General features: G+C 38.8%; 1 protein-coding gene across 1 annotated transcript in view; it reads left to right on the top strand.

Moving 5' to 3' along the window:
- Ar (androgen receptor) overlaps positions 1–19,712 on the top strand; it is a 169,654-nt gene that overhangs the window by 95,388 nt on the left and 54,554 nt on the right. The window contains exon 2 of the mRNA XM_048417727.3: positions 1,079–1,230. Within this exon, the coding sequence (XP_048273684.3) occupies positions 1,079–1,230 (152 nt within the window). The remainder of the gene's footprint in view (positions 1–1,078; positions 1,231–19,712) is intronic.

The following is a 19,712-nucleotide window of genomic DNA, read 5'->3' as shown; positions in this document are numbered from 1 at the left end:
ATTCTAGGGACTCTGCTATGCAGAAAACCAGAGCTCCATTAGTAGAAAGCAAAAGTGAGTAGTGAGAAGAATTTAGGGAAAGAAAACTATTTGGATTTAGAAGATAAACGTGGCTTGGTATCAAATCATTTTAACCTTGTCATTTCTTACTCTTCCTTGTTTTCACTGTACAATAACTATGCTAATGAGAGAATAATCTTGTTTTGTTTACTTGTTACGGGGTGATGAAACCAATAAGCACAAGAAGTAGATTCCAATTATGGCTCATCTTCCTTCCTTTTTTGGTAGAAACATATTGATGAAACATAGAAGTGGTAGTGCTATGACTCAGAGTGTGGACCACTGTCCTCTCTCTGAGGCAGAGTAACATGGGCACATGTGCCTCTGGCACAGCAATTCCATTCGGTTCCTCTTTGTTACAGAGCAGGGACAGGGACTTGAACATGTGATCCAGAGAGGCTCAAAGGAAAGCAAAGGAAATGATTTTAAAGATCAATGAAAACTAGTGTGTATATTAATTTATCTTTCACTTGTATATTAATATCAAGAGCAACTCCCACAGTTGATTTATGTTGTCACATATAGCAATAACCCAGTACTACCAGCGACAATATTCCTGTTTTACAGGTAAGACTCCAAGAGCTAACATCCCTAAAACTTCTTCTGGTATTTGATATGGTTTTATCATAGGTCTCCCCTTGGGAGAAGTAAGGTAGAGGGTTGGGTTCATGTCTTTTAATGACTGAAAATGTCTGAGCATTACATTAAGTTGCTACCTTAACCTCAGATTCCCTGCCCTCTTCCTTCCCTTACAAATTCAGAGGTTATGAGATTGACTACTCCCAGGGAAAATTGTTCAGTCCCTTGGCAGGATCCACAGGGTTCTATCAATGCCATGCGAAACCTTCCAAACCCATGCTCAGGTAAGGTCTCAAAAAAGCTAAGCTTCACGTGAGCAATACATAGAATGATACATAAAATATGTATGGTGTCTCAGAAAACCATAGAATTCGCCTCGATTTCTGCCACCCACTGACATGTGCTGCTTTGTTTTGTGTGTGTGCGTGTGTCTTTTCAGTTTGGACAGTGCCAGGGACCACGTTTTACCCATCGACTATTACTTCCCACCCCAGAAGACCTGCCTGATCTGTGGCGATGAAGCTTCTGGCTGCCACTATGGAGCTCTCACTTGCGGCAGCTGCAAGGTCTTCTTCAAAAGAGCCGCTGAAGGTAAAAAAGTCTTTCCTCCTTCCTGATATTTCCCTTCTTCTTCTGCCTCCAAGAGACGGACAGCAGCCTTCCAGGGCCTTCGGGTAATCCCAGGGACTGACTTATTAGCAAGAGCCCTGTCGTAGAACCTGTAAGAACAAAGAAGCAAACGGTTCTATTTGCTGAGCTCTGTTGGCTGCCCTGGTTGTACAAGCAGTGTTGATGATGAAGGTGATCCCAGCTTGGTAGGCGGTGGATCCTAGGAATGAAAGCAAAATTAATGATTTGAAAAATTGAATTTCCCTCCTGCTTGTTTTCAACTCTGCTACATAGTGAGAGGAAAATGGCCTTATTAGAGAGGTTAGAAGTTGAGAAACCCCAACTGAGTCTGCAGGCTGTTCTATGTAGTGAATACTAGACTGTTCCTAGCAAAAGCTTCCTGGCTTTAACCCCAGAGGGGAAGTGTGCGCACTGTTCGGCAGACCGTCAGTGTGTGCACCTGCTCCCTCCTGATTGCCGCTCTTTGGGACCTATCTTTGCCATAACAACTCCAAGGTAGATAAAAACTCAGAGGGAAGCAACAGTTTTATTTTCCTCATCAGAGGACTGCCTTCAGGGCATGACAGTTGGTCCAGAATCCCAAGATAAGTTGCATTTTATATCTGACTAAGTGGGCTGAAGCCTACTTGTTATCTGCATAGATTTCAGATGTGCCTAGCCTATGTAGTCTAGCAGGAAGTCCGGATCTAGACCTTTAATGTAGTGATCCCTCCTTCCTTAATCACCGGGGCTTCAGCCTTCTATTCACACACTCAAAGAGACACTGGGAAGCTGCCCTTAGATGGTCTAACTGTGGCTGCAGACCCAGTTTTAAATACAATTTGAAGCCCTGCCCTAATTTCCCACAAAGGAGGAGCTTCCTGCCAATGAGTTTTTCCTTCCTTCCGCCTGGTCTGGAAGAGTTTAATTCTAAGTCAGAGCCAAAACAGAGAGCCTTGGCTCATGCAAAAAGAACCATTTGAAAAAAAAAAATGCCTTTCCTGAGGAATATACTGAGCACAACAGAAGCACCAGTGAATGTTTGGCAACTCCAGGGAAGGTAGAAAGTAGGTACCCTTAGACTGCTCGCCTCACTGATAGTCAATTATGCTAATGATTTTAGTTGCAGCATTTTAGCGGGTGGGCGAAATACACTACAAACAGAAAGCTATCATTTTCTTTTCTCCCATTTCTCAAAAGCATGAGGAGGTGACTAGCATTTGGTATTACTGAAAATGTGCTGCACGTTTCAACTTTACTCCCACATGGAGAATTGCTGCTGTCCATAATAGCCTAGCATGAGATCCAGGGTCCTAGGGCATAAGCCTAGACCTTTAGAAAGAGCCTTAAAGCAGTGCCCCCCTTTTCAACAGTACTTAGGCAAGAATAGCTATCAGAAGAGGAAGTGGAGGCATGTTCCAAGGACTTCAGATCACTCTGACTTCTCCATTAAAACACCTCTGCTTTCTAATACCCTGTCACAGATCACCCTGGTTTTCCACCAGGGAATGAAGCAGAGTAGCATTCTAATGCTACTGTGGCAGCAGGCCCAGGGCACTATAGTAGGAGCCATACCAGATGGAAAATGAGTTCAAGTGAGCAAAGAAACAATTAATAGATTATATCATGATCAGTGCCACCTTTGTGTCTTAGAAGTCAAGGTGACTAAATGATTGCTTTGAGCAAACAGAAAGGTCATCTATATTGTAAAAGCAAAAATTTTTGAGCCATACCATACTACCCTGCATAGCAGCTTTCTGGAGAATTTAGAACTAAAAAAAGAAAGAAGGCAGAAGGGCAGCTGCCAGGACGGCATGACAGGATCTCTACCATCATGTAGATTCTAGACTATTTGACAGCAGAAAAGACAAGCAATGTGGACCGGAGGGGATCATTCAATGTTCAGAATAGAAAAATCCAGCAAGGTCTTCAAAATAATTCACACCCTGGAGCTGCTCAAGGTCCTGTAACTCAGTGATATTTTATTTAAGAAAATGAAGATCACCAAATGAAACAACTATTTGTTTTATTGTTTTATTTTGCTTGCCCGTTGTCATGCAAGTTAATTTCGCCATTTTTCCATAACACAAATTAAATGCAGTGCACCTGCTTAAAGACCATATTTTACACAGCACAAGTTTATGCATGAGAAAACACTGAGTGGAGAATATGCTCCATGCAAAAATTCTAACATGGAGCAAATTGGCTACTTTATTTTTTAGTTATTTTACTATTTTGGAGTATTTCCATACACAAGTACTGTATTTACATCATTTCCACTCCCCGCTCTTCCCTCTCCTACTCCTTCACACTCTCCTCTCCTATCCCCTTTGAACTTCATGATTTCTTTAATTACTGCAGCATGAACACACACACACACACACACACACACACACACACACACCACTACCACCAACACCACCACACACTGTCATAATACAGGCAACCATATGTTGATCATATGCATATATATTTAAGAATGACCACTTTTTGGCTGCAAAGTATAGTGGCACATCAATTTAATTCCAACACTTCAGACATAGACTCAGGGTTATTCTAAGCCAGTCTGACCTACATAGTAAGTTCTGGAATAGTAAGGAAAGCTATGTAGAGAGGCTCTGTATCAAAAATACCAAAAAAATGACCAGTTGAGATTGAACAATCTATCTCCCCACTCCATTTTATCGTGTGTTCCTGCTACTCCCTTTCAAATTCACGACTTCTTCCTCTTGAAGTATATTGTTCCTTTTACATGTGTTTACAGCTAACCACTTGACATTGGATAACCTATCAGAAAGCTAGTCCCAGAGAAAAATGAGTATTTTTCTCTCAATACTCATTAATTTATTAGCGAGGTTGAGGCCTTCTGAGATTTACCCAGTCCACACTGATATGGCAACTTGTGTTGCCATTGTACTGGTCTTGATTAAGCAGCTATATTGTTGAGATTTCATGAGTGTAACTTCCCTGTCAAATACAGAAGACATTATCTCACAGAAGATGTCCTGCCCATATGGCTTTAACTATTTTTCTACTTCCTCTTCTTTGATGTTCACTGAGTCGTGGGTGCAAGAGTTGTGTTGTATATTTGTCAGCTGGGTCTGAGCATGACCAGTTGATCTCTGCATTTTGACCAGTAGTGACTTTCTGTAATGATCTCACTCTACTGCAAAAGAGGTTTTTACTATATTTTTAATGCAGAATGAGAGTTACACTAATCAACAGGTTCAAAGATAGGTATTTAGAAAGCAATTAGAAATTGTAATGGTTTATAAGGGTAGTAGGTTCTCCTCTAGGGTCCCTAACCTCACTAGCCACAGATAATTAGCCAGGTTTGCAATACCAGGCATAGATGCCCTCCTGTTAAGGGTACCTTAAATCCACTTTCATGGCTATTGATTACCCTCTCCCAAGATAAACATTATTATTGCATCCTTGAGGATTTCTGTTCTGGTCACTGTTGTCATGCAAAATCTTTACAGCTGGGTAGGACTATTGATTACTTTCCACCTTTGGCAGATTGCATATCTAGCTCCTTTAGAAACTCTGAGGGGCAATTCTCAAGGAAGAGGCTTTCAGGTCACTGCCAGCTCAGTTCTTCCAAGTCGTGTGTCCTGTGTGTGAGGTATCTTTTGCAAAAGGGACCTACCTTAAATTTCTGGAAGGGAGCCAAGGGCAATGACAATTACCTATATTATTTTGGGAATCTTTTCAAGTCTTCTGACCAACAAATCGAAGGGAGGGTTCCCACACCTAGACTGAAGATTTTGTTAAATAGTCTATGGCACCTTCCCATGTCTTACAGAGCCATGGAAAGTAGATAATCTCAACTCTTTGGTTACTTTGGAATGTGGGCACCAGGTTTCAATTCTCAATCTTTTGAAAGATACTAGAAAGGTATGTTAAGACTAAACAAAATAAGACAAAAATCATTACTGTCACAGTATTCAAGAGACTGAGACTAGTGGATTTAAAGTTTGAGGCCAGCTTTGTCTATACAGTGAGTTCTAACCCAGTCAAGAATACCTAGTGAGGCCCTATTTCAAAAAGCATTACTACTAATAATTACCATTGCTAGTATTTCTTCTCCCTGGAAAAGATAGGTGGCTTGAATTTCCTAGTATCGTCAGCTCTATTTGAAAGCAGGAGACTATCTTATTACTCCAGAAGAATATTTATTGATATTAAATATTTTAATATGTATCTAAAGTGCCTATGTGAAGATGTTGAAATATGGAATTCTACATGCCTTGGAGAGAGTAGGGTCATAAATATTTCTCTTCCTCATTCATTGTCAGTTAACTCTGAGTATTCAGCATGTTGACTATCACTTCATACACAGTTTTTCAAAGATCTCTGGACTGGGCACAGGTACAAGAGTTAAAAGCCTGGCATGTCAGACAAAAATTCATTTCTAGCTTTGGTGGTTCATAAAGTACGACATTTTAAAGCTGTCACTAGTAGGGGGCTCAGCACAGGGTTGATTGCAATCTGGCCAGGATTTCTTGTTGGAAAGGAAGAGAAGGGAGAGCCCCACATTTTCTCATTGCTATTAATACTGAGGGTTAAGCAAGAGGCAGGCTGAGCAGGGAGGGCTCTATATATTCTTGAAAGAACAGACCCTAAAGATAAAATCACTAATGTTTAATTAGGGAAAACAGTGAATAGTGGAAGTCATGGGGGCACAAAAGCAGAAGTGGATATGTTTGAAAATGGTCTGTGAGTTTGAAATAGACATTTTAAAAAATGTGTTTCTCGGTGGATAAGGTAACTGCGAAAGTGAAAGGGAAGGCATGTTGAATACTTACGAGACCAGGAAGTCAAAGCAAGATTCTGCCTTTATATGGACTTCAAAGGATGCGGTTGGGTAGCCTTAGACAAGAAATGCCCCCCCCCCTTTAGGTTTTAGTTTTCTGTGAAACACCAGATGTTTTTAGAAATGCCCTTCCAGGGGCTGGAAGGATGGCTCAATTGCTACGAGATTCTATTTCTTCTGCCAAAGACATGAATTCAGTTCCCAGCACACACATCTGGTGGCTCACTACTGTCTGTAACTCCAGCTCTAGGAACTTCTGTACCTTCTTCTGAACTCCACGGCCACTTTCCTCATGTATAACTACCCCCGTGCACACAGACATATGCATAAGGAAAAATAAAATCAGTTTTTTGATCAATAAATGTTCTCCCTGCTTAGAGCTTTGTGACAATTCCACGACTTATAGACATCACTATTGTTTCAGCAAACACAAGTGCATTTAATACCTGTATGTACTTGGAGTTCGACTTTCTAGCGGATAGTAAACTCTAGATCTGGATCAATAAAAACTCAATCTTCAAGCAGGGCCAGCAAGAGCTGAGAGAGTGCATGCGGCAAGGCTGGGTTCACATCCAGGGCTGAGGCTCCCCTTTGTGACCATGGCTGACTAACTTCCTTTCTTTTCCATTTTCTCATGTGGCACGTCAGGATATGAATCCCCCATCTCTATTATCATGTTTCAAAGAGGGTTAATTAATTCATTATGCACATTATGTACTCAAGAATTTACTATTTTTCAGACATTTTCTAGTAAAACATTTGAGAGTGCACATCCATTTGTTTTGTACACATGGAACACTGTTTGGTACACATCATAAAATTGAAACTGCCGTTTACATTCTGAACTCAAGGAATTACACCATCCTCACTGCTGTTTACAATAGGTCCCAATTTAGTTGCCTTGGCAAATTTTATATAAGTATGGCTTTGATTTTCTCTATCGCCCCAGGTTTTTGTGAGGGAAGAAACATAAGTGAACCTTTATTGAACTCATTCTGTCCTTTAAATCCACTTTCCCACCTCAACGCATGTGGTATTGAATGTTACCTCATTTGGAGTTTTATAGCAAGTTTTTCATGTACGATAGTGTCCACTTCACTCCCTGACTCTTTGAGTAATGTTTCCCAGGGGCAAATTAATTCAGCTAGAAAACTCAGTTTGAAACAAAGATTTGATCGCGAATAATGGGCCAAACAGGTGACTGATCCTGGCTTGTGGGTCCCAAAAATCTTCCTACAAAGTTATGCTTATCTTTTTATTTCTCTTTTACTTAAATGTTACTGCCAACCTTTAGATGAGAGGCAGATAAACTATTTTTTACGTAAAAGGACAGGTAATAAATAGTTTAAGTCTTACAGGTAACATGGCCTCCATCTCAACTATTTAGCTTTGCCTTTGTAGACTTTACACAAGCTAATGGGTATAACTGGGTTCCAATAAAACTTTATAGGCACTAAAATTTGAACTTCATTTAATTTTCACATGCCATTAAATATTCTTTTTCTTTTGGTGTTTTTAAATCAGTAAAAAGGAGATTCTCAACTCTTCTCCTAGATTTGGTTGTTGACTGCAGCTTGTTGACTTTTGCTTCACTTGGTCTCTTATGGACTTGCAAATGTGCATAAGAAATTAGAATCTTGTCTTACCTCCTTCTACTTATGTAACAATTCAGAGTACATATTTTTTTTAAAAAAAAAGTCACCTCAGTTGGCAAAACTTTATAGAATACTTAGTATGGTGGGTTCCTTGCTTTGTTACTAAACAGGAAAAAGTAAAGTTTGAAATTCTAGAAGATGGTTTTTTAAATTTCATTTTACATTCCAACCACAGTTCTTCCTTTTCCATCCCCATATTTCCCCCCAAACCCACCCCAATCCACTCCTCCCAAAGGATAAGGGCTCCCATGGGGAGTCAAGAAAGTCTGTGACATTAAGTTGGGGCAAGACCAAGCCCCTCCCCCATATTATGGCATTCCATCATAGGGAACGGCTCCATTAAGCTAGCTCATACACCAGGGATAGATCCTGGTCCAGCTTCCAGGTGCCTCATAGATACTTCAAGCATTACCACTGCCTCCCACACACAAAGGCTTAATTCAGTCCTATGGAGACTTCACAGCTGTAAGTCCAGTGTTCATGAGATTCCACGAGTTTGGTTCAGCTCTCTCTGTAGATTTCTCCATCATGATTTTGACCTCCTTCGCTCATATATTACCTCTTCCCTCTCTTTGATTGCATTCCCGGAGCCCAACCTAGAGTTTGATTGTGGAGCTCTGCATCTACTTCTGTATGTTGCTGTATGAAGACTCTGTGATGATAGTTGGGGTATTTACCAATCTAATTACAGAGGAAGGCCAGTTCGGGCTCTCTTTCCTCCATTGCAAGGAGTCTTAACTGGAGTCTTCCTTGTGAATTCATGGGAATTTCCCTAGTACCAGGTTTCTCCCTAACCCCATAGTGGCTCTCTCTCTATCAAGATCTCTTTCATTGTCCTCCCTCTCTGCCCCCTCCTCCTCAACCATCCCATTCCCTCATGTAGGAGATATTTTTTAATGAGCTATTAGCTCACTCCATCCTAAATGCTGCTCCGAGGACAAATTGAAAATTTTTCATATTTTTTAAACTTTCATAATCTTTTATATGACTATGAAACACATATATATATATAATATGAGCAAGATATATATATATATATATATGTATACACACACACACACACACACGCATGTGTGTGTGGGGGCGTATGTGTGTATGCTTCAATATAGACAATATATTCTCCAAAGGGTACACAGAAAGGGCTGTGGGTATTATCTGGTATCAAATATTATGGGTGAAAAACTAACTCCCAAAAATAAAAGCTAAATGTCCTTCTGAGTTATGGATCTGTCATATAATACTCCATGAAGCCCTGACTTCACAAATCTTCTGGCTTAATTTTGAGTTTCCCCATAATAAGACTAAACTATAGATTTACAGAGTAAATAATTTCGCTGTGCTACTCAGTTCCTACTAAATCTCTTGCAGTGCCAAATTTACAAGCCATGCAAAGATTTTTTTCTACTGATGATTTGTAGTAGCCTATGTCTGCCTAGTTAAAGAATGTTCATTTTAACCATTAGTAACAAGAAATTGCCATAGCATTTACACCATTATTTAAATATCTGTTTGTTGTATTTGCATGACATTTGCTAAAGTAAGATTTCTTTTGTGTATTACCTCCTTCTCTCATATATAAGTAATTCCCTGGTCCTTTGTCATCTTTTATGTGCTTATGCATATGCTGTAGATGGAAGGTTATCCAATCCCATAGGAGAATCTCCTGGTGACTATAAAAAAAATCATGCCATTGGTTCATTTTCCTAGCTGGTTTCTATTGCAAAGTAAGTGTCTCTTCAGACATAGCTGTTATGTCTGTCTTCTTTGAGATCTAGTCCTATAACGAGGAACATACTGACCCTTAGATAACTGGCCTCTGCAAGAAGTCATTATGACTTCGTGATAATGAATATGTGTGAACATTTTAAAGCAAGTTATTTGGGTGTTCATGTTTCCCCTCTGTCCATTCTTCGGAATATAACTGTTTTAAGCCTACAAGAGAGACGGATGAGCTTTGTTAACTGAAAATCTACAAAAAGAAAAAAATAAACAAAGTTAAGGAATCCATAATCCAGGTGTGGTGGTGGCTCATGCCTATGATCCCCATTTGCTTGAGGCAGAGGCAGAGGCAGGAAGGTTCCCAGAAGTTCAAGCAGGCTGGTGTGGGTTACATGTTAAGTGTCAGATCAACCTCGACTATATAGCAAAACACTAACCAGAAAACTGGGAGAAGTAAACAATAATTTATAAAGGGGACAAGGACTAGATTTCTCAGTCCTCTCCTTTCCATCTGTGCTGTGATTACTGAGACCCTTTAGTGAAATCTTGATAACTCCTGTCTGAACGAGTGTCTGTCTCTTTGGAACACCTCCAAAGAGTAGGCCTAGTGCTCAATCCACTCAGTCATACAGTCAGTAAGTGTTTGCAAAATACTTGCTGTATATATCAGTAAAAGGCTCACATCCTCAAGCCACAAAGCCTGTTTTCTTCATTTGAGGAGTTGGAATTTGAACGTTGGTCTGCCTGGGCCAGAGTCAGGACTGATTTTTAACACACCAAAACTTCCCCCGCAGACACTTCAACATATTTAACCAACGCAGAAAGTAATGTTATGGCTAAGGAAACAAGCAAAGCACCAATGAGAAATAAGAAGATAATCTAGTAAAACTGAAAGAAGTTAGGAAAGACAAGAGTATTGTGGAGAGAAAACAAAGAGCCACTCAGTAGCATGGGTATCACAAGAAAGAGTGCCTTCCTAAGAAAGTGCCACAAACCTGAAACAGCTGATGTGTCATTAGCAATTCTCTTCGTTAGAAGGGACACGTGGGCCATCATCTTTCTACCATCTCATATGCTTCAGAAGTTAGAGTTCTGCTTCTGATGAAGCCGAGCTGGGTAAATCTTAAGTCACTCTTATCATGCAACCACAAACAGGAAGCACAGTTTACCATCTGTGCTCATGTGAAGTTTTGATCTTCATTACATAGCTAAGAGGAGAGTTCAGAGACAGGATGTATGTATATAATAGACACATGGGTCCTTGGCCCTTTCCTCTGAGCTGTCCCAGAGGAACACACTGCTGAATTTTCCACTGGGCTAGGAACAAGAAAAATTCATTTTCCTCCTAATTTATGTCAGGAAACCCAGAACATTCTCTTTTAGAAAGCTAAAAAAAACAGGGATAAATTATTGATTTTTCTTTCTCATACTTTTAAAATTCTATTTTTCCTTCCTCTCTTGGGATATGTCATGGTGCGAATGGACCTTGGTTTCACTGTGGTGTCTGCATGAGGAGCCTTGAAACTGGGAACCTCTAACATCTACTTAAGCTAGATAGGTATTCCAACAGATCACAGACTGGCTCATTTATCTTCAGGCTAATTGAGTCAATCTCAAGTTTTTTACTGCTGTTGTTGTTGTTGTTTTAATGAGAATTCTTAAGAGGTTTGTAGTGCTTAGCACCACAGCAATTTTAAAGGCTAACCTATTAGACTTGGAGAAAATGAATTTGGGAATAAATGTAATCCAGTCAAACCATTGCAGTGCTGTGTGGATGAGAAAATGAAGATCTACAAAGAGGTAGTGGCTTTTTCAGGTTCATTTAACATATAATTAATGGCATTGATGTTTCTTGACTGAGAAGCTCTCCTGTCTCACAGCTGCTCAGCAGAGATATGGAGATTGTTACCTCGGAATGCCTAGAAACTATGTGAGACAGCCTAACAGGCATTCAGCACAGCTTCTGGCTCCTGGAAGGCATTTGGTATCTGTTAACACCCTCTGCTTCAACCATCTTTCTATGATTTTATTTATTCTTCAAGAATTTCATACAGTTTATTTTGTTTATATTCTTTTTCCTCCCATAGCTCCTCCCAGATCCTTCTATACTGCTCTTTTTACCCAAATTCATATTCTTTCTTTCTCCTAAACAAACAAACGAAAAGTATGGAGTCCAATTTTTATTGGCCAAATAAATCATCTTCTTTAACTGTAGGCATTCCTACACAACAAGACAGTGAGTGATGATGATGAGGCCTTTGGTAGGAGGGCTTTGTAAGGTATTTCTTGAGATGACTGCCAATTTGTACTAGATCTTCTGTCTGGATATATAAACTTTTTAGGGAGATCTTTCAATGCTTTCATATCATTTTCAGAGGATATATAACCCAGAAAAGATTTAAGAATACTGGTCTAGTTTTTGATAACAACTCTATACACACATAAAGTGTGTCCTAACAACAGTGACATTCAACATAGTTATTTGATGACTGATTTTTTCCCACCATGTTCATTTTCATTCAGGAGTTGTTCCACTGTACATGAGAACATACAAGGCGCTAGTATAAGACAGTCAAGATTAGAACACAAACTATGTATTGGGCACACAATAGATTGGATGATCTACAAACAACAACCCTATAGTATTGTTATTTCTCCTAATTTACAGTTCAGGGAGCCAAGGCATGGAAGAGTTAAGTAAGTTGTCCAGAATTATACAGTCAATGACTGTGAGGTGAACATGTCATATAGTTATCATTATAACAGTGAAGTCTAGAATTAAAGAATAAAATTATTTGAGTAGACAGAATATGAAAAAGAGTTAATTTGTAACATTTCAGAAGATGTCACAACAGAGGTAACAATTGATACAGGTCCTTAAAATGTTGTATTAGAGTTGTCCAGCTATAGTAGGGTAGTAAAATAGCTTCAGAAGGAGGTAGAAGATGGACCTAAGAATAAGGTGCTGTGTGAGGGCAATGCTTGCTTGGGGGAATATTGAGAATGGAGGTCATCTCATGGAATCTCACCAGCTGCAGCAAGGTTCTTGAGAAGTTTTCAGTTGACCTTTTGTGCCTGGCTCCTTCCTCATAACTGCCCCAGTATAGTCTCTGGGCTATTGGGAAACAGGCTTTTATCTAGGTAGAAAAACAAAACGCAATATAAGAGAACCAGATGGGGTTCTGGCTCTGCCCCTAACTTACATGTGGTCTTAGGTGTAACTTGTTGTCTCTTTCCGCATAAATGCCTCCATCTGACAAATAAGTGGTTATGCCGGATAATGTTAAATATTTTAATTCTCTCTCTCTCTCTAAATATATATATATATATATATATATATATGTGTGTGTGTGTGTGTGTGTGTGTGTGTGTGTAAACAATTGATGTTTAAAGCAGTAATTTAAAGAGTTCTTCTCTAAAATTTGTATAAGTGTCTCAGTTGTATCCATGTCCAGTGATTTCCTGAACTATCCCTGGGAAGTATGCAGAATGAGTTCAATTTTTAGCTTTAAAATGGAGTAGATATGTGACCTTAAGAAAATTTCTTAGTTTCTCTGTGCCTCTGTGAAGACAATAACATGCCATGAGGCCATTATAAGAGTCAAGTAATGTGTAAATTCAGTTTCTATTTCCAAGTAAGTTTTAGTTCTGTCTTGTAGAATGTAATATTAATGGTTAAGTTACAGACATGTAAGGTCTTCCTGGGCTAAGCAGGAAACAAAGGTACAATGTGGTAGCAGTGTGCTAATCCTCTGGATAAAGACAATGGAGAATGTGTAAAATTCCCAGACAACTACTTGTCTTCTCTGTTGCTTAACAAATGACTTGAAAAGCCTCCAGCTTTTGTAGGAGAAATACTAAGGGTCACTCTCTTTGCCTTCATGTTTTGGTTCCCAAGACTATAAGTAACATTCCCCAATCTCTCCAAGCTCCCAGACATTTGACTTTAAGAATTTTGTCCTCTCTGTATATCTCTGATTCTGACAGGATAAGTCTGGCCTCCCCAGAATATCTAAGTTTCAAACTACAGGCCAGGAGAAAAGCTAGCAAAGGTCATAAATTATCCTATATATTATTTAGCCATTTGTTTCCCTTGACCAGTCAGAGGCATGTCTGGAAGTATACTGAGGCCAGATTCAACAGAAATCTGAGACAGCACCTGTGCAAATAATTTTAAGTCTTCTTTTCCTGAAGCCGGATGAGTATTTTTTTAAGTAAGCCAGATTATCTTTTATCTGGAGCGCCGTCTTTTACGTTCCTAGTGCTTTAGATCTCGTAGAGATGTGTGCTTCAGTAACGGCAATATTATTTTGTTAGCCTTTTAAGCAGGATGGGCACATTTCTTTCAAAAAGAATAATGCCTTGATATAGTCTATGACTCTACTGTGTTGAAAATTAATCACAAGTGATATACCTGAGTTCATAGGTATCATTGATTAGCTTATATCTTGCGCTCTAGTTTATTTTTATGGGAGATGGGCAAAGGGACAAATGAGACAAGAAAGGCAAAGAGACTGCAAAGGAGGCTATGAGTGAGAATTTAAAATACCAAGGGGTAGTGGAGATGAAGAGAAAAGAGATGCTACTAAAATCACTTTGTTCAAATGTCATAATAGTATCTAATACCTACATGCTAATTTTTAGATTTTTAAAAATGTAATGAGGATATTATACATTTTTATGTATATATATATACATAAATATATTTTCAGCACAAGAAAAAAATCAAGATTAAAAGAGCATTAAAAAGCAAACAACCCAAAGCATCAAGCACATAGCACATAAGTACAAATATTGCTGAGCCATTGTCTGTTCTTGTCCGCTTGATGTGGCCTTGAGGACTTAGGAGTAAGCTAATGTTTGGTACTTATGATTCACTAGTTCTGAAGCTGAACTTCAGAATGCAAACAGGATTGGTCTTTTGTGTGTACTGTTTATTACTAAAACTCTCTAACATCCCACTATATTGTATAGCCTCTTTTCTAATATCCTGTATAGATTCCTTGACCCTCCATAGATTCCTCAATAGATCATATCCTTTTAAAAGGTTATCTTTGTTGCCTTTGAAGTTTGACAAGAATTGGGAAGAAAGTTTATAGATAGATTAGCATTCTATAGTCACAAAACAATGTAGGAAACAAATATTTTGGCAATGTAGAGTTATTCTATTGACAAACTTTTGAGTGCTACAGAGATGTTAGAATGTTCAACTACTTGAGAACCCCCTGGATATAGGACTAAAAGATTTAATCTGAAATCAATATCAATGTTCTATGATTTATAATGATGTTAAATTATATTTTGTACACCTAACCTTCCAAATATCAAAATTTACCAACATTGGCCATTGAAGAATATCAAAGTTTGAATGGTTGTCAGGGAACTGTGGCTTCATGTCACTGCTCAGGATCACAAGAGACTAACACCCCCACTCCAATTGGTGTAATTTGTCTCCTGTAAAAAGAGATCACTTCCAGAGAAGTTGCAGGGACAATATGAAATGAGGTGAAATCTCCTAACAGAGTGCCAGAGTTTTGAAAATAAACTGAAACAAACTGTTAGGAAAGTCTTCTAGTGTAAGAATGAGAAATCAGTCCATCTTCAATCAAATGATAGTGTTTTTCCACATCTCCAATGATGTCTCTATAGATATATTAGTATTAATTTAAATACTCACACATTGCTATTTACATGTCTAACGATCATCTTCAGATATGACCTCCTTCATATGTGAATGTGTTTTAAAGTATCAATAGCTAAGAAAGGTAGGCTGAAGGCTATGAAAAAGTGGGCAGCAGAGAGCTTCCTGGAACTTAAGCCCTTAGCTCCATCTAAATAAAATTCCAAATGCCGGGCATTTGGATTCTTGTAGTCCCACATCAGAAAAGACTTGGCAGAGATTTCACTCCTTTCTGTTTTATTTTCATCAAGCATGTGTTGTTTTATGCCCTGTGTAGACCTCGAGATGAATGTAAAGCATCTCCATTCTAAGGGTGTTTCTAGTCCATTCAGGTATATTATCTAAACTTTGCTGTAGATTTAACATTTCACAAAGCGTCTAAGCACAGCAAAGACAATATCATGGGGTATCTAAGTTAGAGATACTATTGCTGTGATGAAACACCATGACCAAAGCAAGATGGGAAGGAAAGGGTTTATTTGGTTTATACTTCCACACTGCTGTTCGTCACCAGAGGAATGTCAAGACAGGAACTCAAACAAGGTAGGAATCGGAGGCAGGAGCTGATGCAGAGGCCATGAAGAGGTTATGTTTGCTAGCTTGCTACAAATGGCTTGCTCAGTCTGGATGACCAGGCCAAGGATGGCACCACCCACAATGGTCTGTGCTCCCACCTCATCAGTTACTAAATAAGAAAATGCTTTACAACCTTGCCTATTGTCTAATCTTATGGAGGAATTTTCCCGATTGACGACTTTATTATATGTCATAGGACTATCCAACATGGGTATGGAACATGAGAGAGAAAAATATACAGATATGGCCGCCTTTCCCCAGGACCAGAGATAACCCTGTATCAGACTCATCAGAAGATCAGGAAACCTTGATGGCAAGCCACAATATTAATTACAAAACTTAAAATTATTGCATCTTTTTTCTGTGTTACACACTGTACTAACAGTTCACCTAATCTTCACAACAGGCCTAGGGGATAGTACAGTTACTGCTCTATTTTACAAATAAAAAAATGGAATCACAGAAGACTAAGAACACAGGAAGGCACTGAATTCCTCGAATTCTAGCAAGCATCATGTACCTGCTACGTGTCAGGGCTTGTGCTGGATGCTGGAGAGGGAAAGATGACTAAATTGGGTGGTTTCAGTTCAGTGAGAGCAGCAGGCAGCAAATGGTAAAGCAAGTGTACTCCAGGCATTCTGTCTGATCGTGAGAACTCAATAATGAATGATACAGAGTCCTCTCAAATATCTCTTAGATTATCATCACTGTAATAATATTATTTAGAGAGATAAGTATAACAACTGATTTCTATCATAGGCCTCAAAGAAAAAGTGTTATAAAGTGATAGAGCAACTAATTTACATCAAACCCCAAAGAGATAGCATTTTATAATTTTATTTCAGTTTATTTGATAGTTCTTCTTTTTTATCTATCTCTAAAGTGATATTCTGTATGTTTTTCCTGCCTATGACTACCAGGATACTGCAGGGAATAGCTGTAAAAGGTAGTTAAACTCTTCCTTTATCCCAACCTATGTCCATACTGCCCCTCTTCCTTCCCTGTACTCGAGCTATCTCTCCTTCAACTATTTCCCCATGTCTGTTTCATTAAGTACTATCATTCTTCTAGGCGCCACTCAAAGCCTTCCTTTTCAACTATGCTGTACCCTGTTGAAAGGTAGCTTGTCCTCTTTAACATTCACACAGTAGGCCTTGGGTGTGTTTCTCTTATGGTTTTTACCACTTCCTGCTTTAATCTTTTAGTAATGTACTTGCTGATCCTTCCCCCTCACCACTCTAAGCTCTACAGTAGAAGGTTCACTTTTCTGAAATCATGGTTTTTCTTTCAAATGCATCACAACCTCTGGAATGCACTGTGCTTGGTGGGCTTCGTACGCCTACAAATGTGTGCCTTCTACTACTGTAATACAACTAACAAAAATTGTCCTCATTTCCTCTATAGTTGCTCTCACACAAACACCATTTCTACAACCATTGCTTTGTTCTGTTTCACTCATGACTTTAAAAATATTTTTAGAGACCTGACTTTTCTCCATAAATTTAGGTTATATTAACATAGTCTTCATTTTTTAAAAACATTTCTTTTGGATACATTTCTCCTAGTGGAAATTCAGCATCACATGTAAATCAAACAAAGTGTTTAGAAATACAAGGATTAGAAGTGGAAGCATAAAATCATAGAGTGTGACTAAGGAATCAGAAAAGACAAAAAGAATAAAAAAAATTCTTGAAATTACTTAATACTCATGACTTGTCTGTTTCTTAAACTCCTATCCCGTGTAGAGTTATTTAGGAAAGCTTTCCATCTTAGGGTGTATTCATTAATAAATAGTATCAGAAACTGGATTGTAAGACACTGGAGTAGATTCTCCAAATATGGAAGGGATAGATGGAGTTAAAGAAAGGTTCTGAATTGAAGATGTTTACAGGCACTATGGAGGTATAAGTAGAACATCGAAGTGGAAACCTCTGGAGCCAGGAGTAAAATGGAAGCCATGAGCACGTGGTAAGATCAAAGGGTCCAAGAAGAGGGAAGTAGAGGAAAGGATTATGGAGAGAGATGGATGTGTTTGAACTTGAGGGTATCACATGTATTTGTGGGCATAGCAGAAACAATGTGACTTGCCTTAAACAAAACAGGTAAATATATTCTCAGTAAACAAGTGTTAGGTATGGTTTTTGTTGGGTTGATTTTGTTTTTAGGTAGCCTCAGGGCGATGAATCCCTGAGGTTCATTTTAGTTTAAGGAATCTGCTTTGGGACATCAGAACATAATGGAAAGTTTGAATATTAGAAAAAGAAGAGAAGCAAGAGAATTGAGGGCAGCATGGCAGACTCAGCATATCCAAATCATTTCTTGCAAGTCACCAGACTGTACCATGAATACTTCTACGGGATAGGGGCCCTGCCACATAAGGGCAGGTTCTTAGGATTGGCAAGCATATGTTGCGAATTGGAGACAGATGATAGGCTATGTATATGAAGTGGTTGGCATCACTGGTATGTTTGAGAGTGTAGTTTCCAAACATTCAGATCTGCTTCTCTGTGTAGAGACTGACATCTATTAGAGAAGTGAAGATTCCACAAGGACAAAATTCAACTTGACTATGTTAACACACAGAAGGACTAAGAGGTTGCACAGGATTTTCTTGGTTTCCTTCTCCTCATTGAGACTCCTTTTGACTCATTTTACTCTAGTTCCTAATGTCACAACGTACTTTTATCCCAGGTTGGGAGACAGAAACAGTTTCCACTTTCTCCTTATGTTCTAACAGTCCAAAGTATAATTCCATCAAAGTTTATCTTAGGCAGTCAATGAGTTCATCAGACTTACCCAGAGAGCATAGCTACAGGAGTCACTTACAGGAACACAGGGAAACTCAAAGCTTGTGCATAGGAAAGTCTTCGCTTCGAATTGTGGATTCATAAGGCAAAATGGATGAAGCCTACAAGGACCATTTCATTTAACCTTACCCAGTCTGTATCATCTAGCACTTCCCAATATTGAGGGGCCATGCAGTTGTGGCACAATTGTATGTAAACAGATTTCCGGAGTGTTTGGAATCTCAGATGAAGGTCAAATAGTACTCTCTCCACAAGCAGTTTTTAATCTGTGGGCTGTAACCCCTTTGGGGGTGAAATGGCCATTTCATAGGGGCTACCTAATATCATATCATCATCAATATCAGATATTTGCATTATGTTTAATAACAGTAGCAAAAATTATCGTTATGAAATAGCAACGAAAATGATTTTATGGTTGAAGATCACTATAACATGAAGAACTCTACTGAAGAGTCACGGCATTAGGAAGGTTAAGACCATTGCTCTACACCCTCCTCCTCTGAGAGAATGCCAATAATCAGCAAGTACAATATTGATGAACTCTTGGAAGCAGGCACAATCTGTTTTGCTTAGATCATATTGTCTAACATTCCCCCATCTCTGACTTGAGTATATAAATATTGATCACATTGTCTAGGTTATCAGAACACAACATAAATTAGCTCATTCTTAAAATTTTCCATTATTATATGGTGAAAGAGCAAATTGTATAGACATGCACTATAAGAACTAATATTGGGATTCTGTTCCTTAGAAACACAACTAGAAAAAGGAGGAGCTTTATTTGAGTGTTATGTGCCTTCTTATGAAATGACTCACTTTTAGCCATGTCAATTTGGCCCAGTCTGCACTTGGTAAATCTTCATGCTTGGTTTTTAACAAATTGTTCTTGTGCAATCACTGAAAAATGCCAATAATATACACATGTACCCAGTAAAAGAAGGTCACTTTCTAATAGGAATCCCTTTTGTAGTAGTATGAATATATAACATCCTTGTTGCTAGTAATACGAGTGAATGTCCTAATGTTTTCTTGCAGAAGAGGTTGACTGATTATACAGCCTCATATTAACCCTAAGTATCTGGGAAACAAACTCTGGGGCTTGCTGATTCACACTAAGAAACACATAACAAAGTTTTAGCTGTCCCTTGAGTAGCTTCAGAGATTTTCAAGCAATAACGATGTGGTTGGAGGAAGGAACACTAGAAGTC

Source organism: Myodes glareolus, chromosome X (assembly GCF_982192425.1).
Source record: "Myodes glareolus chromosome X, mMyoGla1.1, whole genome shotgun sequence".
In the NCBI taxonomy this organism is placed as follows: domain Eukaryota; kingdom Metazoa; phylum Chordata; class Mammalia; order Rodentia; family Cricetidae; genus Myodes; species Myodes glareolus.
The sequence above is the reverse complement of the archived record's forward strand: the minus strand, read 5'-3'. Positions and strand labels throughout refer to the sequence as shown.